Source organism: Caloenas nicobarica, chromosome Z (genome assembly GCF_036013445.1).
Source record: "Caloenas nicobarica isolate bCalNic1 chromosome Z, bCalNic1.hap1, whole genome shotgun sequence".
Taxonomy (NCBI): Eukaryota; Metazoa; Chordata; class Aves; order Columbiformes; family Columbidae; genus Caloenas; species Caloenas nicobarica.
The window spans coordinates 46,611,442-46,632,935 of NC_088284.1; the positions used below are offsets into that span (position 1 = coordinate 46,611,442).

General features: G+C 39.8%; 1 protein-coding gene across 10 annotated transcripts in view; it reads right to left on the reverse strand.

Moving 5' to 3' along the window:
• Window positions 1-2,995: 2,995 nt before the first annotated feature.
• Window positions 2,996-21,494, reverse strand: part of MARCHF3 (membrane associated ring-CH-type finger 3) — a 77,146-nt gene continuing 58,647 nt past the window's right edge. For 6 of the 10 annotated variants that reach the window (XM_065657320.1, XM_065657317.1, XM_065657323.1 and 3 more), the window contains 2 exons: window positions 12,605-12,814; window positions 4,188-7,569 (listed from right to left, as the gene is read on the reverse strand). In XM_065657320.1, the coding sequence (XP_065513392.1) occupies window positions 7,411-7,569; window positions 12,605-12,814 (369 nt within the window). In that variant the 3' untranslated portion in view covers window positions 4,188-7,410. The other 4 variants (XR_010607906.1, XR_010607905.1, XR_010607904.1 and 1 more) reach the window with 4 other exon arrangements.

Consider the following 21,494-nt stretch of genomic DNA (forward strand, 5'->3'; position numbering starts at 1 on the left):
CTTGTGAGAATTCTTGTTCCTGTTAGTTTGGAACTGCATTCAAAATATACCACCTCAGCTGTTGTGGTTACTGCCATAATCTACACCAGTCTGGGACAGAGAACACACACTGATGGATTTGATAAAGGTATGTGACCACTCTAAAATGAGCTTATTGTCTATGTGCAATGTTGTTAAATGTGGTGTTCATGTTTTCTGGAGGTTGTTAGTCAGGTAGTGAGCTGGAGAAGCAGCAAACAATATCCAAGTTAGTTCTGTAGACATGTTCAATTTGTGATTAAAATTTTGGTAGGTCTTTTTATTACTACTGTTACAGTAATATTTAAATTATTAATTCATGTATAATTATTTTAGGTACATTTAGTCCTTTCTATAGTTGGCAACAGATAAGGATTATCATCATCTGATACTGATCTGTTACTCAGTTGACAAGAGATACATACTGTATCATCCTAGCAGGTGAAAGCTGTTTAGTAACTTACTGCTTGCAACTAGAAATACCAGAAATGTATCTGCTCAAATACATCAATTCCTGTGAAAACCAGAATAACAATCTGTTTAGGGCACAAGTGTTTTGACTTGTACAGCACTAGTGTTGTAGGATGAACACTCTTGAGGCAAGATATGTATTCCTGTCAGCTGGTCCTGTTTCTGTAGAAGTTTGGTTGTTTGGTGGTGGGTGGTTTTTGTTTGGTGGTTTGGGGTTTTTTTGTCCACAGCAAAAGAGGCAGACTTGTAAACTGCATTTTTTTATTTATAGTGGACAAGTTCATTAATAAGCCCCAGTGACTGTAACCCTATGGTACAAATTATTTTACACAGTGTAGTCAATTGTAGCTCTATGCTACAAACTCTCTTATACCTCTGACTTCTTTATCACTGCTGCATAAACTTTTTATTTGGCCACGCACAGACCAAAATAAAGAGAAATTTATATGTAAGTAATGTAAATAACTTTTCAATAGATGTCAATTATTCTCGTCTGCTTCTGTAAATGAAGCAATTTAAAATGCTAGTCTTAAATTTTCAAGGAGAAATTTAACTTGTATCAATGTATCATTTTGATACTAATTGGAAGGATACTGGAGTGAAAAGGGTGTTTTATCTGGAAACTCCAACTCTATGAAAAAGTGCCTTTATTCATACTGCACTGTAAGCAGCATAGGTAATTCTAGTAGAAAAATGTTTTAAATGACAGCTGTTTTCGTGGAAATGGCTACATGGTAATTGACTAAGTATTTTTCTCCAGGCAAAAAAAATAAGTAGCTGATGGGGAATAAAAACTTTTAAAGCTCTTGTCCCTGATAGGACAAGTAATTACTAACTGGTGATTTTTATAAAGGGAATGGAGGCTCTGAATGATGGATGCGAATGCTTGCTTAGCCTTTCCTGGTATATGGTGATTAAGCTCAAGGAAACACTAGACACTTAATTATTTATAATAATATGGTAGAAATTGTCCCTTCTATCTCAGGTTTTTCTTGGTGTGCATTTGTTGCTCTGAGTCCTTTGCTGATCTCTGGTTTCCTTTTATGTGTTTGTGTAAATACAGGATGTTCTTTGTGTGATTAACCTTGAAGAAGAAAGTTACATTTGGTGGCATTATTAAAGGCACATTTCAGATTAAGCTGATTGTTTGATAGGATTTTCCTACATTTATCAATTAATTTCTAAATGTGAATTTTCATAGCAGGTTTGACTGTTGCATTTCATGAACAGAAAATAAATACTGGCAACCAAGTCTGACCTTTTCTATAACGTTAAGTCATAGAATGAAACTGTGTTGGTTTTCTCGGGAACTGTAGCATTTTGTTACTGAAGGTAGCGTGTTTTGTTGTTTGTAATGGGATGTTGTAGACAGAATGTCAACATTCATTCTGTATTTTAACAAGTTTTATTTGGAAAGTGTTTTGTACGTGATAGTTTAGAAAAATCACCATTAGTTCTATAACTTTTCAACAAAGGAAGGAAAAAATGTTTTGTAGCATTGCCACAATGAGGTTTAAAAGGCTGTCAGTACAAATTTAAGAACTGAAAGCAATCATAAGTAGTAACAAACCTGGCAGCTGTTGGGAGATGTAACTCTTGATTTTTGAAAAAGCTTTCATATGTGGAAATTAAGTTTGAAATGTGGAATAACAGCAATGAATTTGTGTGCAGTGTGGTGCCATCATCAGTTATGTTACATACTATATAGCCATACTTCAGGCTTGCTTCTGCACCTGCTAGGTATATATAAAGCTAGTGGCCTCTAGTGTACGTTTTGCATTGTCTAATAGTTTTTTAAGATATTAGGTTGGTGCAAAAAGAACTGCATTTTTTGCATTGTTGAAATTTGCTGTTTGATACTGGACACATTCTGAAACAAATGTTATACATCATTTTGATGTGCTTTTTCTTTCTTCATTTTTTTTGCAAGTTTGCAAAATAAGCAAAATTTGTTCATGAAATGCAACAGTGAAACCTGACTTATTACTTGCTGTTTACTTTGTATTTATTTTAGACTATGAAAATGTTAGACAAAAAGCAAATTTGAGGGATTTTTTTATCAGAGTTCAAAATAGGTTGTAAAGCAGCGGAGACAACTTGCACCATGAACAATGCATTTGGCCCAGGAACTGCTAATGAACACACAGTGCAGTGGTGATTACAGAAGTTTCGCAAAGGAGGCAAAAGCCTTTAAGATAAGGAGCGTAGTGGCCGGCCAGCGGAAGCTGACAGCGACCAATTGAGAACAATCATGGAAGCTGATCCTCTTACAACTCTTCGACCATTACATAGTTGTTTGGCATTTGGAAGCAAATTGGAAAGGTGAAAAAGCTTGATAAGTGGGGGCCTTACAAGCTGACCAAAAATAAAAACAACAACAACAAAAAATCATCATTTTGAAGTGTCTTCTCTTAGTCTACACAACAGCAACACATCATTTCTCAATCAGATTGTGACATGTCAAAAAGTGGATTTTATATGACAACCGGTGATGATCAGTTGAGTGGCTGGACTGAGAAGAACCTCCAAAGCACTTCCCAAAGCCAAACCTGCACCAAAAAAAGGTCACAGTCACTGTTTGGTGGTCTGCTGCCAGTCTGATCCACTACAGCTTTCTCAGTCCCGGTGAAACCATTACATCTGAGAAGTACGCTCAGCAAATCGATGAGGTGCACTGAAAACTGCAACAACACCTGCAGCTGGCATTGGTCAACAGAAAGGGCTCACTTTTTCTCATTGACAACACCCGACCACACATTGCACAACCAACACTTCAAAATTTTGAATGCATAGACTATGAAGTTTTGCCTCATCTACCATATTCACCTTGCTTCTCACCAATGGACTCGTCAAGCATCTCGACAACTTTTTGCAGGGAAAATGCCTCCACAGTCAGGATGCAGAAAATGCTTTCCAAGAGTTTGGTGAATCCCAAAGCATGGATTTTTATGCTACAGGAATAAACAAACTTTTTCCTCATTGGCAAAAATGTGTTTATTGTAATGGTTCCTATTTTGATTAATAAAGATGTTTGAGCCTAGTTATAATGACTTAAAATTCATGGTCCAAAACTATGACTACTTTTGCACCAACCTACTTTTGAATACCCCAAACCAGTATTTGGTAGTAAATAGGCAATACACAAGTCTACTTGCAAGGAAAATGCTTGTTTAATTAACCAGCTGTGTGTTACGTAGAGCTTGGTCTTATAAACAATAAATTAAGAGTTTAATTATTAACAAGGTGGCTTTTTTTGAACTTGCCTTCATCTGAAAGGGAGAGCTTTTAGCTTGCTTTTAGTGCGTAAGTGCTTCTTCCACTTCACCTCTGGTATCCATCACAGCAAAGACAGCTGCACTGAGTTGTCACATTGCCCTGTGTGACTTCCTACTGTGAAAGTGATGCAAAGCTGTTTTTAATTAATGAAATGTAAAATGACACTTTGAAGTCTCAGTCTGGCAGAACCATACAATTGAGTAAAGAGGAAAACAAACAGGAAAACCCAGACAAACCAAACCCCAAGAAACTGAAGTATTCCTTAATCCTACTTGTGCCATGACTTCCCTCCAGTCTCCAGGATCTCTGAATCTCCAGTTACATCCTTCTGTATCAGTTTCTTCTACGAATTGAATGTGCTTCCCTGCTTCTTCCCATGTAGTTTGTAGTGCTGCTTCCTCTTATTCTCCTAATCACAAAAGGAAGTGAGGAGTTGCATAGCTTCCTGCTGTAATATCTCACACCTTTTCAGCAGCATCATTTTCTCAACTACCACTACTTAATTTTTTGTGGTGTTCTATGTAATTTGATAGAAGCTATGTAGAAGAAGTAAAACTTCCTCACTTTGCACTCATCGTTAACACTGATTTGTAGTAGACTGTGTATTGAAATAACTGTACACTTACGATGGTGATCTGTATCATCATAAAAAAGGATGTGAAAGGCAGGAACAAAACTATTATGTCTCCATCTTTTTAGGAGGTTTTTTTTGGGTGGCTCAAGTTGCTTTTATCACTTGCAGCTCAAAATACAGGTTTGGATACTGTTCCTTCTATGTAACTTCTCACATGGACAAAGAATATAAAGGGAAAGGCCAGCTGCATAAGAGGAGAGCATAATGTTGCTGAGAAGCAAAGTAACATCTTTAAAAAAAAACCCCTCCCCAATCATTTATAATTATTTTACTTTTCTTTTTTGCTTAACTAAGAACTCTTTAAGGATAGCATAACAAAGATGTCATTGTACTGCCAGATTTGCTAGCTGTAGCTACTGCTGCAACTGATTTAATCTTTCATAGCTATTCAGATGAAAATGAGTATTGTTGCTGTTGTAGAATATTTGCTGTAATGATCCAGTTCTAAAAGCGTTAATCAAAATTTGGACTTGATGTGGCAACAGCAGCCTCAAGAAATGAAAGCAAAAGCAATACTCATCAGGAAGAGCCTTCTGTCTGCAAGTCTGTAGTTCAGAACATAAGTGGAAATAAGAATTGGTATTGCCCACCTTCCTGTTCTTACATTTTAAGCCAAAACAAGGAAGAATATGAAGTGTGCTTTTTTTTCCCATGGGTTTAATGGAAAACACTAAGTGTGTGACTAGATAATCTAATTTCTGGCTTTTTTTTTTTTTTCCTCCAGAAAATGGATGGGAGACTTCCTAGTGACTTCACCAGTCAGTTTTGCTGTACTTGTGCATCAAGCAGAGAAACTACAGTAGTGATGTATTTGCTAAACTGGACCATACTTTCTGGCTGCTTAAATATGCCTTTTTCAGATTAAATACGGTGTCTTAAAAAATACCACAGATGAGTTGGGCCAAGTCACTCCTTATCTGTGTGCATATATCTTGCAACTTGATTTGAATAATTGTTTTCCTAGTTGCTACTTAATTCTGGATCATCCTAATTTTTGTTTGATGAAACAAACTCAAGAATGGCACTTAAGTGTAATAGTTCTTTTGCGGGCCAGCTTTCTGGGTTATCTCTCAAAGAAGCAAAACTAGTAACAAATTCTGAAGAAAGCTTACCTAAAGCAAAAGTGTAGGCATTAAAACAGTCTGACAGTGTCCTGACCCCGCTAGACTTGCTTTGTGTCTGTACTGCTGGCTAGCAGGTTTTCTTTTAACCTGGAACTCTGTACTTACCTGCTTGTTCAGTCTTGTATCCAGATAGTTTGTTGCCTTTGGGAAGAGGTTTCAAAAAAAAAAAAAAAGGCACTACAGGTTTTTAGCCATCACAGACTTAGTGATATCCACATTTTAAGAATCTCGTATAGTTTTCTCTAGAAGAGAAGCAGGTATTCACTGCCAAACATACAACCAACCCCTGATGTTATAATGAGTAGAGATCTACAAGTTCATGATTTTCTTACACATCTTGGCTTGCTGTGAGACTAATTTTATGTCTGAAAAAGGATGTTATTGCTTTGTATAGGTAGTTGAGTCTTATCCCCATTAAATTTGACAACTACAAAGAATACTATTACATGACTACAGCTAAACTGGTCTAAAGACAGAATAAAAAAGCTAACAGATTGGGGTTTGTGTACTAAGCTTTTTTTATCCTATAGAGCACACACAACATCAAGTAAGTTATTGTCTGATGGTAAACACCCATAATACTTTGAACTATCCAAATTATAAATTATTAGCCCCCCTGTTATGTGTTACTTTTTCTTATCAGTTCCTGCGGAGTGTGGAAAACAGCACATGTTGGCATTGCCATCTATGCATATTTCTAAAAAAATCGATCTATGCAAAGGGGCTATAAATCAATTTCTAATTCTAGCAGCATTTGTCAATGAAATTCTGTGTAGTTCTGTAAAATAAGTCTCTTTGCATAAGTGTGTGTCTCTTCTGAGAGTGAAGAAATGCTGAACGAATTTGGCATAAAACCAAGGGGAAATGGATAATACCACCCAGGAATAAAGTCTAGTCATTACACTCCAAATTCATTTTGGTCACCATAGTAGGCTGTGTATTATATTTTTTTAGAAAGCGCCTTAGTGCTGCAATGAGAGGTCAGGGTTTACATACACTCTGCTAAATCTGGCTGTCAAGCCGAAAATTCTGCAGCTTTAAGATAGTGCTAATTTTTATGCCAGACAAGTTCCTAAAACATGTCTAATTATCTCATTCATTATGTATGCAGATTTTTCCTTACAAAAGTAAGTTTTGCAAGTGCAGTTAAATTCAGCTTAGTGTAAATGCAGAGTAAATTGGCTAAGTATGAATTCACACCAGCAGAATGTGGTGCCTAATTTGTTGCTTCTGAGTGGAAAATGTACGTTTTTTTTTTTTCCTGAGTGCTATGCACTGGAATACTTTCGAGTAGGAAGACTATTGTGGTTTGTGTCATTTCTTTTGCTTGTGCTGAATTTATTACTGAAGAATTTCCCTATTGGAACTTGCCTGCCAAATAGGAAACATAGAAGATTGTCTTCTAATCACTATAGTGTTTAAATAATATGGCAATTTGTAAAACTTCAAATTCTATAATCCAAAATATTGGTATAAGGAGCCTTCAAATAAAATCAAATGGGGGAATGCCATTGCTGTGCTTCAGGAAACACAACACTGGTTACTGTCTAGCTGCCTAAAAAAATGACACTGTAGGAACAGGGAATTATAAAAACAAAGCACTTTTAAAACCTGTTTTCCATTGCTAGTTATCATATTTTAATGTTTTGAACAATAAAAAAGTTTGCATCACTTGATGATGCAAGTACTAACATCAGCTTGTAGAATTCCATACAGTATCTGCTAAATAAGTTTGGCAGAGTCGCAAATATCATATGATTGCAGCATCCAGTGATCGCTTCCTCTACAGAATCTGTAAATCAGAACAGTGCACTCCTGGGTGTCTGACCCCAGTGAGGTCTGAGGATAATATTTTCAGTGCATGGCCCCCGTGCAGAACTACCCTCATCAAACGATTGTCTCTTTTGAGTTCCTTTTGAGGTACTGCAGGCCCAGCAGGGACTGGTGGCTGGAGGGGATGTTGGCAGACTTTGGGGCCAGGAGTATCACCCGCTGGTTGGTCCGACGCCATTCGTTGTATAACCTGCAGTGATACCTAAAGGATACCTGGGGAGAGATGAGATATGCACTGTGTTTAGAGTCACTGCTGTCCTCCAAGGAATCAGCTGCAGTTTGGAGGGAAACACCTTCAAGTTGGAAAAAAAGCTAATAAGCAGCCTGATCGGGTGGGAAAAAAATGGGCAGAAAGTGGTGGGCAAAGGTGAGACCTACTATGTAGATGGCCTGTTCCCCAAGTTGCCACAGGAGAGAAGAAAAGAAGCCTGTACCCTACTTCATGCTGTTGCTGACCTCTCGTTCCCTTTTTTGTAACGTGAAAAATCGGACATGTTGCCTCTGTCGTTCCTAAGAACTAGAAGTATTGGCAGCCACTTAGAGTGACTTTGGGGTACTATCACCTTGGTGTTAAACTGACAAATAATGTAATTGTCTTGATGGTGAAGGCTTGCAGGTAGCTAAACTCTGTGCAAACACAGGGTCGTATGTTCTAGCTTGTAATGCTTTATTGCTCAACACATCAAATTCAAGAATGCACAGATGCAACAATGCAACCATGAGACATCCCTCAACATGTGTATCTCAATTTAGATTGTCTCTGAATTTCTTTTTTATTGTTACCAGCTAACCAATTTCAACCTTGGCATGGTTCTACTAACAGTGGAAAAGGAATGACTGCTTGCTATGGATATACAAGATAGCTTGCCTATATATATATAATAGTTTAATGCTTATTTTAGTGACAGCCAAGCGTAGTGAAAGCTATGTCTGTGTAAGATGATGTACATATGCAGGTTTAAACAAAAAACCAAACAAAACCAAACCAAACACCACCACACACACAAAACCAACCAACCAAAACAACAACAAACCCCACAACCATACACACACAAAACCCCTGTAAACTGGCTTAGGAGCTCTTTGGGGTGAAATGTGCCATATGACAACTTTCGTGTTCTTGAGCTATAGGCAGGAGGGACCCACACAGTGAGCACAGGAGGAACGTTGTCTTGTTAGCTGTTCTGTCTTCATGTGCGGCTGGTCATTTGTCACTGGTTTTTATGCACCTGTGCCAATTCTGTAGGTTAATGCTACTCAGAGGGCAGAGGGTGCCATGGAAGCTGGAGCTAACACGCTTGGTTTGTGCTGACTGCGGAGAAGCAGCTGTGTGTGCTGCTGTCAAAGGGGCTGCGCTGCTGCCTTTTCTACCCTATAGCAATGACAGGCTGGCTGCCAGTGATGTATGGAGGGGCATTAAGTAATACACATGCTTGTGAATGTATCCTCCAAAGCCCTTTCCTTATTGCAAAAAGGGTGCTTTTAACGAAATAAATTATTTACCTTTCTATAAAATCCTTCTAGGAACAAAAAAAAATTTGTTTTTATTAGATCTCTATAGAGCTGTCTGCTGTTAACAAGGGAAAGCCACAGAGCTTTTGCTCACTAAGCAGTTGCCCAAAGACAGCTCTTCCAACAGATGAACTGATTCCCCACCTCTCAATCTCCTCTGCTCCCCGCGAAGGTAAAGCAGTCTGCATCTTCCTTTCTGTGGAACATCGTATATGAAAGAACATGAGAAATCTCTTTTAAAAAGGCACTGCAGTATCAGCAGAAATCATGTGTTAGAAGGAGGAGGGGGGAAAAAAACCCCACAAAACAAACAACAAACACAAACCACCACCTGCAAAGATGGATGCCATGAAAAATGCTTCAGGGGAGTGAGCTAGAATTTAGGTTTTCAAGTAGCATTGCCTGAGACTCTTTGAGGGATGGCTGCACTGTTAAGGCAGGGTTTAACTGCTTGTTTGCTTAAGGCATTTTCACAGGATATCCTGTGAATTAAGTTGGACAGCTTGTTTACAACGGGTTCTTGCCTGGAGGCAGTTTCCAAGTGATGTCTGCTACTGAATTTCAGCAGAGCTACAGTTAGTCACCCTAAGCTGTTACTGGATGCAAAACGCTTGAGATGCTGAAAAAAGGCCAGATTTACATTTTTTCCTTGGCACACTAAACTCTTTTGTTATCCTTTTCAAAAGAATAGGAAGAGAGGTGTCTACCTTTCTAACTTACTCTGAAATAATTTTGGCTAGCCTTTGCTTTAAACCAGCAGTTATGTTATATTAGAAGCTGCAGGGCTAAATCCTTTTGTACTCCAACCTGCTACTTGATCTTACTGGAGTTACGATGTCCTGCGTGCAAGAGAAAGCAGAGTGTGGCCCTGGATTCTTAGTTTAAATAACAATCTCCATTTTGTGTCTGAAGCTTTCTTGGAAGTAGCATGGTTTTTTTGTGCATGTGTACATCAGTTAAAATGGTTAAATACAGAGGAAAAGCAACAGCATTTCAGGGAGAACTTGGCTGTTTTAGAGGATGGGATAAAACATCTTCTTGGATGCTAAAAATAGCATCTCCCATTCTCTGCTCACTGGGATAACCGTGGTGCGTAAGTAATCTATAAGCCAGCTTTTGCCTCCAGAGAAAACAAGCTGATTTATTGGAAAGGAAATGAAGTTCTAGTCTTAATTTTCACAGGACCTAAAGGAGCATTGTATCACATGTGTAATTTACCCCACAGCACTTGATATATTCCCCACGCAGTCATAACAAAGCAAACAAGCAAGCAGTACAGGACTCTCCCATTTCTGAAAATTAAAGGGCAGGTGCTGCTGAAGCACTTGATGGGGTTAGCACTTCTGTGTATGGGTCCATTCCTTGCTGCACAGCAAGGGAAGTGTGGAGCCTCCCAAGGCAAATGCAGGCTGGGGCTTTCATACGTGAGTGATGGATCACAGATCATTTAGCAGAGTGGGCACGTCTTCCACGTGTAGGGTGCTCAGTGCCATTTGTAAAGTAGTTGCTTTAAATCTCTGCCTTGACTTTGCATGTTTGCCGTCTGAGAAAGTGCATGATAGCACTGTCACTCAAGCCCATTAACTTAATCTGCAGATATACTTAAACCTGCTCAAAACTCTTCCATCCAGTACTAATGCTGTGAGGGCAATGACTGCACCTTCTGTAGCGAGAGGAGAGCCTGAGAGTCCTTCCCACCATGTCCCACTGCTCTGCCCACGGAATTAACTCCATGCTGAACATGAGGGTTACTGTGCCCTGAAAACCTTCCTGCGTCCTCTTCCCTGATAACCAGTGTTTCATCAGCCCATCCATCTCCTACTGGTCTGAATAAGAGTTTAGAGTGGAGTTACATCTTCCACAACTTAGTGGACATTAAATGTGCTGTATTTCAATTAAATCAACCAAGGTATGCATTTACATCGGGCTCACTATCACCATATTCTCCAAGTGTTGCTAACACATTTCTCTCTAGGCTTTTGAAGGGCTGTAAGTTATAAAGTGAATAAAAGGGATTTTTGCCGCTTAAAATGCAAACAAAATAGACTGTGTTAGGGACTGCAGTTGAGATCCTGCAGAAGTCTTAATGAGTAAGGTCAGATATGCCCATGTGTTATGGGTAATTAAATTCAACTACTTAGCCAGACTACCATTTCCAACTTCCCGCCATTTTGGTGCTTGTGAATTATGTATATTAGGTAAATAGGACAGCATTTGGGTTTCTAAGAAAATTTGAATGAAATTCCTTTGCTTGAACACCTGACAGACGTGTCTACACAGTACTGCAGCAAATACAAGTGCCACCTCACTGCTGGAATAAAAGGCCATCCTGTCAAAGGGGAGTGCTGCTGCTTCACAGAAAATGGGAGCAGAAACCAAAAAAAGAGAAACTGCAGGAGGCTGAGGTAAAACTCCCAAGCTTTCCTTACCGTTGTGTGCTGCTAAAATGAGCCTGCAGTCCTCTATGGATGAGACAAGGTTTCATTGTTATGAATGAAGTAAATGAGATGTTAACTTTCACAGCTTTCTTGGGGCTAGTCATTCGGTGTGTGGGGCTTTTGTGTTTCCCCCCACCTCCCCTTTTCCATGCTTACTCTAGGCTCAGGACAGGGGTTTTGTGCAGTGGGCTATCTCTACTAATGTAATTCATAAAGTGCCACCTCTTTAGCAGCTCAGACGGACCAAAAGGGGCTGGAAGGTGTCAGCCAAAGGGTGCGTGGCCATACCCACCGAGGGGGAGAGCTGAGTGCTGGCCCTGTGGCACCAGTGGCCGTGCCAGCACCACAGGCAGGGTGGCCTTGCCCCCGCCCAGGGCAGCACAAGCTCAGAGGAGCTTTTCCTCTCACAGCAGCACAGCTTTGCGCCATTGCCCAAGCATCACCCTGTCTGTGTGGATGCTCCCTGTCTGCATTTGCTGTTCTGTTCTTCTTCCCTCACCAGAGCTAAAGGTGGGAAATGTCAGACTCAACAGTAACATGAAGTTTTCAGTGAATTGCTAGACCACAGCTGGATAAACGTATTTTGGCAGCTGTCCTCTGGGTTCCCTTTATTTCTGCTGGGCCAACTGTTTGTTGGGTGTGCTGGGGCCAGGAACTGTTCTCAGATTAATAACTTAGCACAAAACAAGTGACTTTCAGGGTGGATTGGCATGCAAGTGACAGCACACATGGGTGCAGGACGGGAGTAAGGCAGCAATTTAATCTGCACTGCAAAGGCAGTAACATTTCTACAGACCTGGGTGTAAGGTGTGCTCTGCCGTGGACTTCCCACAGTGCCATGAGGAATGGGGAAAGCATGCCAGTGCACGTACTTCCCAGCCTTTTGAATTGTGAAATGGGCTGGATGTTTGATTAGAATTAAATCTGAATGCCCTATGCCAGCCAGGTTGTTCCCCTGAAGCTTTTTCTGTGCACTGTGCCTCTACGTTTTGCACATTATCTTTGATAAAATACCCTCCTGTAGCATCTGTCTTGAACTCTTCTATGTTATTTCCTTGTCACCTCTGGTGTTTGGGATTTGGGAATTACTGACCCCAAAGGCAAACTGTCTTTCTGGTTTTCCAGAGAATTTGTATGGTATTTGACAAAAAAGTTTTTTTTCAGATGTAATTTAAATTTATCAGTACAGAAAGTAAACAAGCAGTGCTTTGTACCCACTCTACAGCACTCTCTGTAATTAACTTTCAGATTTGTTCTTTCCCATATTCCTTTGAGTTGAATAGAAAACCAATACTTACCAGGGTCCAAAAGAGGTAAATAGTGAAGAGTGCGACAGTGAGTGCAATGAGGCCAACAGCTTCTAGCCTACTACTAAAGTGCAGATGGTCCACTGCTCCTCGTAGACACAACCAGCCCGAGATGGTTGCCAGTGGAGTGATAAACAAGAAGCACACCATGTCTCCAAAGAGAGTCCGTTTCTCATGCTGGGGGCCTGGGTTCCTCAGCCACTGCAGGCGAAATGCAGACAAAGCAAGTGTCAGCACAGGGAGGATGTTCTACCTGAGACAAGCTGCTTGCTTGTAAAACACAGACCTGCTACTTTGAGGGGGGAACCTGGACCACACACAGGATGTGGCTTTGGCTGTCCCTAGAGAGCTCCCCTCTGAGCTTCTCCCCCTCACTGCCCCCCACGCGCACCTCCAGCCATGTGGACCTAGCACATCATTTATTCAGATGCTGTAAAAGCTGCCTTGAGAAGGAGAAGTGTTTTGCATAGTGCAGCCCCTGGCATTCGGCTGCTGAACTATTCGAGAAACTCCCTTCTTAATGTGGAAAGAATCATATGCTCACCTGAAAACTCGAGAGTGCAGAAAGCATTTGTTAATATTTCATACGCTATTTTAAGATTTTTTTTTTTTTACATTCTGCTTGTAGTATTGGCAAAGCCATTTTCAACTTGCCTTCAATATCCACATGTAAGCAAAGTTGAATGCACACAAAGTACTTTTATTAAGAGCATATTAGTCTTGCAAAACAGAGTGAAGCCAACTGCTGCAGCGAAGGCTTATGGAACAGCTATCAAGCCCACACACCCATGTTTCTATTAACAAGATTTTGATGGCAGAGGTGAAAGAAGTTCAGCCTACAACAGTACGCTGAGACCTTTTAATAAAAAAAACCTCATCAGTCAAGTCAATATGTAAAGAGGAACACTACCAATCCACGCAATTTTTGGTCTTTGAGCATGTAACTGTATGCACAGTACTAGCAAGGACAGTAAATATTTCTCACTGTGGCAGCTGGGAACTCCAGCCAGCCTGGGAGCTGCAGGTACTGCCCCAGCATGCAAACACACCATATACCGCACAGGCTGAGAGCACTGTGCAAGCTAATGAATACTTCTCATGTAGGTATCCTACCCTGTATTATTCGCAGACCTGACTTATCTTTTCCCACTTTGCTCATGCCATGGAAACAAATACAGCATTATCTCTCCATCTTCATATGGGGTAAAACAATGCTCAAGAAACTGAGTGCAACAGACAGTCACTCATCTGACACTAGCAGAAAGACTCAAATTAGTAGACAAGTTTGCCTCAGCCTCACCATCTCTCAGATGGAAATAATAAATTATGTACTTCACATAATGTCTGTGAGTTTTAACTTCAACACATTAATTCAGCAGCCTGAGATAAATTTTCATGGATGAACCAGGTATTCAGGAGAACACAAAAATATGGTCATAAACATTTTTTCCAGGATGTAGGCTTTTAATTTACTTGAATACTTTTAAAATCCTAAGGAAGTGGGCAGAGTTTCATAACTGCTATGTACTACTATAAGCAAAAAGTTGTAAGGGAAGACACTACTCAGTATTGTCTTTTTCCTTTTTCCTTTCCTCCAGTGTCTTAACCTCAAGATTATTTAAAATACCAGAATACTGGGTGTGGTGGGTTCACCCCAACCAGCAGCTGAGCACCCACACAGCCGCTTCCTCAACTCCCAAGCCCTATTGGTATGGAGGAGAGAAAAGGACAAGGCTGCAAGCAAAGCTTGCTGCAGTAGAGCTTGTAAAAAAATAAGGAGATACACATTTACATTTGAACAGCTTTTTATTTTATTGTAACTTTATAGAGAACCCTATGAAGTCATGTGTGAAAGGCTCACACCACTTTCCCTGGAGCTTTCATTCCATTTAGTTAAAAACACCCCCAAGGGGTACGTACATAACAGTTTGAAGTTATATTTGGTTGCTTATAGGTAGGACTGATAGCGACCTTCACCTTGTTCAATTCCCACAAATCCTTGTAATGCAAAACCACTGGGAAAATGAGAGGAACTGAAAGTACCTGGTAGCGGAGATTTGCTTTTAAAGGTGTCTGTGAAAAGGTTTTGTGAAAAGTATTTGTTTAAAAGCTGACCTGCAAGAGAACTGCTGAGCACCTGCACTTCTCTTTGATCTCAATGGGAATTGCACGTGTTCATCACTTTCCCAGGGCAGACCCTAAAATGCCAATATCTCCTTATCTCAGTGCTTAGTGGTGACTGTTCCCCCTGTAACTGGGTAGTGAAGAACACACCACAACATTTCGGAAGCCATTTAGAAGCAGCTGCATCCTCAAATCCCAGTCTGTTGTGATCTCTTTGGCATCTGTGCAGCTCAGCTAGTGCAAGAATTACTGTTTACTGATCTGAGTGAGAAGGAAGAACAGCAAGAATACATACCTGTGAGGAAGCACACACATTAAGGCGTGTGTTGTCATCTCTGTCCTATGACTTTCAGAAGACACAGTACAATGCACTTGAATTAAGACAACGTTTTATGGTGTGCCATCTAACCTGATTGAAAGTTTGAGCAGACAAAAATGGTGTGAGACCACTTCGCAGGCTGATGGCTCCCCACATTCCTTACATCTTGTCTGACTCATATGAACAAAGAATCAAACGCAAGCAATTCAGATATTAAATGAGGCTAGGAGAGACAAGAGTGGTATTAAGTAATAAATAACTCCCTCGCCATTCTACAATCTAATAAAGCTGGAGAAATTTTCTTAGCTAGTTCTGAAGCAGAAGTTAAAAGTAATGAATAAGTAATTTCAATGGCTGTATGGATTTCAGTCATAGCACTTATTTTTCTCCTGAAGTGGTACACATGTGTTTTTAAATCTGCTTCTGTTTAGATTCTAGGTTTCAGTCTTTTGTTTTGGAAATGTGCGCTGTCAAGCTAGTTTATAGCTAAAAAGCCAAGTCAGTAAATCCTTTTGTGAAACTGAAACCCACAGAATGATCCCAAAAAAGTGCTGAGCTGATTAATTAGCATGGCAGTGCAGTAAGGACCACCCTGCTGTCAAAGAGCGAGATGTAAGGCCAGATGCAACTGTCAGATCTGCACTACAATACTCTGAAATCTGTCCTATTAAAATGTGTCAATGTGCTAAATTATTTCTGCAATAAATTGAGACTCTCGCAGTAATAATTTCCATTTTGGGGAAAAAAATTCATACAAAGGGTCATATTTGAAGCAAAATGCTGGTCTGCCTGGTAAAGCAACTATTTTATCAAGTGCTATCTAAAAGTGAACAGTGATTCTTGTTCCTGATACACAGATGGAAAGCCAGAGTAACAAGACATGAATTGACTTTAGCAATGGTAGCAAGCACGCATTCAACAACAGGTAAGTGCAACACCTGATGCACAACCCAATATTGGCTCATCACAGACACAAGCAAAGAAACCCTGTTCCTGGAGACTAATATACACCTGATGAGAACCCAGCCCCTCGAAAAAAGGTGGGGTGCCACCTTGTCCCTCACAGTGACACATACCAAATAGGAGTCTGCTCAGAAGCAAAAGACCCCGCAAACCCTGCTGTGGCTGCATGATCTCCTTCTGCTCCCCCAGCTGCACGTGCCATCCCTTGGCACTGCTCCAGCATGGGGGTTCTCTGCTGAGCCAGGCTCAGCTAAACAGGGCAGGTGTTGCTGACATGACCCAGACTGTCCATCTGCTGGGGAACAGGCACTTCCCCAAGGGCAGCTGCAGCCATCGGTCTGGTCAGGGCAGCATCTTCAGCCACATGTCTCTTGGCCCAGCAAACATGTGCCTGAGCCTGCAGGCAGTGGCAAAAGCTCCACAGGCACATACATGCTGGTGTGCTCAGACAGGATCGCTTCAAAGGAAAACCAGAAAGAGTATCAAGAAAACAAAAGCCCACATCACAAAAGGGGACTTTACAAGTTTGATTCAATTACCCCAGCAGAGTCATGCTCTAAACGCATCTCTGCAGTGGCCAAAAGATGGGAGAACTGAAGTGCGACACTGGTGAAGAAGAAGTGCTACTTAAGCTAATGTACAATGTTGGCCTAAGAGCAACGGGATAATAGTTGGCCATAAATAAATTTAGGGTAAGAATCAGAAAAAAGTTCCCGGCCTTCAGAGGATCCAGCTCTGGAACAGCTTCCCAAGGAAAGCAGGATAGGCTAAAACCCCTAAAGCTGACTCGGCTTTATGAAGGAACTTGCTTACATTTTGGAAGGGATTTTTTTAATGTACTGAATTTGACATGAGAAAACACTGTTAACACACCCAAGTCTCCTTCACCTCACCATGTAATACACATACAAGGATTTGTTGCAGTTCCTTCACAAAGCAGAGTTGAATTTAAATTATGATCTGCCCTAGAAAGATTAAACCGAGCTCTTGACCTTCATCAGAGGGTCTCCAAGCTTCCTTCAACTGAATGCAAACGCTAGTGCTCAGGAACTTAACGTAGATTTGGAACAGTCTCTGAGAGACTTTTGGTCTATGAGCCCTCTACTGGCTTCCAAAATTTTACCTGATATTTAAAACTGCACATGAAACCAGAACTATGAAACTGTCCAAAATCCCCTTTCAGTGCAAATGTACAGAGATGTTTATTTGACATTGCCAAATAACCTGAAACTTCACGCTCCTGACATGAGCAAATCATCTCAGTTTTCTTTTAACCATTTTACTTCATCCTGCCTAAGCAAACCTAACTGGAGACCCACTCATCCGAAAGGCGAGACAGGCTGAGGCATCTCGGCCACATGCCAGCAAAGTGAAGCCTTACATCTGGAGAAGGAAATCATCAGAACAAGCAGCAATCAAGGACCACAACACCCTTGAGGGGCTCAGATGGGGAATTTATCTAGCCCAGCCAAAATGAGCTGCCAGCAGAAAACTACTGTAAAACATCTCCACAAGTCTGAGCTGCTGTAGCACTGCCAAAGGCCAAATCCTTAAGCGCTCACCTCCACAGCCTAACTTCAACTAGATGACTCACGAATGCTAAGTAAAGTATGTGCACAGTATTTTCCAGATCAGATCCTAAGGCTACAACCTGTTTCTACTGGAAAGCCCTTTTTAGTTCACTGCATTTTCCTTGGATTTTACATAAATGTTGCTGGAGTTACACCAGCAGCAAAGAAGATTCCATAGAGTATAAAGAAAATCCATCACACTACTTTTTAGGTAAAGGTATTTAAATTGTTATGACATATGAAGCTGGACAGAAAAGACAGGAAGGAATAGTCTTCCCTCGATGTGTTTCTCTTTGAACTAAAAATAGCTTATTACACATCAAACATATTGGTCCATTTCGTTCTTTTCACACTAATAGCTTTGCAGTGAATCTTGATGAATACAAGCAAAACTTCTGGCAATTATTATCATTTCTGGTTTCATGCCAACAGTGACCAAAGGGAGCATTTTGCCTTGGACTTTAAGCAAAGAAAGACTAATATTGCCTGGTTTTTTAGTGTTTCTCTTGAATGAAGGACATTTTTAAAGACCAAGAGGACCATTTATTGGCCAAAAAAACCCCAAACCTAAAAACATCTGAATAGTTTTGCTTGAACACTTTTTTACTTCAAATGTTTTCACCTTTTTCAGTGAAATATTTCGAAACTTATCTTACCTACATGTAACTCAAAATACAGTCTCCCAGACCAGAATGGTATGTATGTCTGTTTTCAGTGCAATTAAACATTTTGGGTGACTGGAAACTTTTCTAGGTTAATGTTTTGCCAAGGACAACAAACATTTGACAGTTAATTTTTAGTTGAAAAAATATTTATGTTTCAGGTTTTGGGTTTCCTGCTTAGATCAAACATTCAGTTACTGGCACAGTGTTATTGTCTTTAGTGGGTCATCTACGAAAGGCCATGGTGACAGCTCGCAGAGATGTTCCTTTGGTCCCAGAGATAGAGGCCTGTCTATTCGACAGGTAGAAACTAAACGATTTGATCTCTGCAACTTTATCATGCTAATGATATGGCCTCTTTGTAACTGAGTCTGCTCTTACTTATGTTTTACCCTTATTTTAACCCAAGTTCCAGGGAATGTTTTAATTGTGGATGTCTGAATGAGCCAAATTTACTTTTTGAAAAGGAAAATTAGTTTCATTTGCATGTTTTTGTAAGTGGAAATAATACATTATTCATTGTAAGCGCGGTGTATGATATGCTGCTTTTTTTTTTTTTTTGTGAGAAGAATAAACCACAGTGCAGATAGGAACCAAGCCTAAGTGGCAGCTAAGTGTAAGGAGAGCACTGCAGGCTGTTGCTATCACACCACAGCTGAATTTGCAATCTAGAACGTGGGTGGTTTGCCAGCTGTAAAACAGGAGTCTGATATAACATGCTCCACCAAGTAGCAATAATACAGTGGCTGGTATATGTCATATTCAGTTTCTGGATTACACAACTCTAATGTCTAAAACCAGGATTAGTTAATTCTCTGACAGTGAAAACGATAGAGCTTGCTAAATTTCACTATAAAAATTACGACATTTCTTGCAAGTTTAATTAAACAACATTGTATTCCTTAACATTACTCTGGCTTACTGCTATTCTGTTTTCCTATTATCCACTTTTAATTTGTGTTTCAGTTGATGCTTGTAACAGGCAAAAAGATTTCAAGATGTGTCAAGAAAAGAGATTTTGTGGAACTCTGGGAGAAGCAGCATTTCCTTTTATCTTTTTTATGAATATTTTTTTAATAACTTATGTTTTCCTTTTATTTTTAAAGCTACTTCTATTTTAGATGAATGTATTCCAAACTGGGCAGACAAATGTATGCATTCAAGAAAATCAATTAACAAAAAATCACATTTTTCATTTTAAATCAAAAGCAAAGCAGATTTGCTATTGGCAACATGTATTTCAACACATCGGAAATGTCCTGATCTACAAGTCCAATATATGGAAACTAAAGACATGATCAATAATAAATGCTTAGTAGGTCTCCAAAAAGACAGATACAATAAAACTTCCTATCTGAGCGCTTTTTTCCCCAGAAAAAGCAAGCCTTGACCGGCTCCTATTGGTGGTAGGAAAAGCTACCAGCAGGACAGAGATGCCAACCAGGCAGTTTAGAACTCTATTACAGAATCATGATGTCCCAAGAAAAGTCACCAATACCACAATCTAAAACAAAAATAGCTGTACCTTTGAAAACACAGCATCTTCCCTCATCGTGCTAGTTCTTAAAGAACAGCATTTGGCCTTTGCTAAAGCAGCTATTTGCTCTCTGTTCAGTTACTTTCTCCTGGAAACTTTCCTCAACATTTTTTGCCCTTGATTGCTAGTCCTTTAAATTTAGGAAAGAACAGCTACAGATACGATGGTTTGAAGGCACAATCTGTTCACTGACAAGTACTTTTTGCCTTTTTTCTTTTTTTTTTTTTTTTGGCACAGGGTAGGTTGCTTCTGTTTGTATTCTTGCTGTCAGTACTATGAGAAAGATTTGTGCCTGGGAAAAGTCAAGCACTGCACCAAAACTCTTCTGTAAAGAACATAAAACAACTATTTAATTTCTCTTTAAAGGACAGAGAACAGCTTGTTTTGGTCTTTGGATTTTTCCTCATTAGGAATGAATAGAGCAGGGTATCCTAAGTGTAAAAAGTGTGTCTTGAAGAGGCTATGTTTTAAAAACTATGTGTGCTGGGGAGTTAATTATTTGTTTTTGTAATTCTTTCTTTAACTCAGTCAATACTTCTAGTGGAAATCTACGTGGCTGCTTCAAATTCTCCCTGTGTGGCTTGGGTCTTGGGGGTGGCATTTTTGTAGCTGGAGACAACTAGGTACAAAAGCATCTCCATCACTTTGCCCCTTTTACTTTGCCCTTTTAAGGTCAATAAGGGAGGGAGGACATGCTTGATGTACCTGCTCCCAGCCCTAATGTGCTGCACTGACAGATACAGCTCCTCCAAACACAGACTGATGAAAGTTTTCCTTCTTGGTGACTATGCCGAGTCACCATTTGCCTTCTGGCTTTAAGAGTGATCACTCTACAAATTACATGCAGCAAATCTGGTGACTCTTCACTGCAGTAATTTAATGCCAACAACTTACTTCACTGAGTAGTGGGGAGGAAAAATAAGTAAAAAGAATCCCAACACATAAAACCAGCATGACTCAAAAGTCTTGCACAAAAAGTAAATTCATATTTCACTGTAAGACATCTGCAAGTTTTAAATTGTAATGTAAGCTCATCTTAACTACTTCATGCATAGATAGGTCTTAGGAGTTTTTTTAAAATTTATTTTTCTTCTCTAGCATGAGCTCAACAACCAGCAATAGATCAGGAAAAACTGAAGTTAATTTCTGCCCAACATTGTGATGATTATCTTGACTTCATTTTTTCTCCTAGTCATGCTGTTTTGCTTATGAGTTTTATACTGTAAATTAAGTGCTTTCTTTTTGTTTGGAAAAAAAAAAAAAAGGAACCAACAGATACTAAATCCTGGTTGGTTTAAAACACGTAAATAACTTACAAGCAATACAGGTCTGATTTCATATGGTCTCATAGTGTTCCTATACCATATTTATGTTGTAGCTCGTTACTTTCTAACAACATTGTATTGCACATAAATACATTTGCACTGCCATGATTTTTGTCTGTTTCTGTACTAAGCCAAGTGGAAGCAACACAGCTACAACATGGAAATTGAAATTAAGATGATATATAATACTCATATAAAGCTTGTCTCATCTTTATGCTGAAACATAGCAAAAGCATCTACATGAAAAATATCATACATTTCTGGAGTGGATCTATTTCTGTGGATCGGCTGCATTAAAAAAGCAGTTTATATAAAAGAGGAAGCTATATAAAAGCCACTAACTCAATCTCCTGCAGTTTGATTTCACTGTGTTTGTTCTG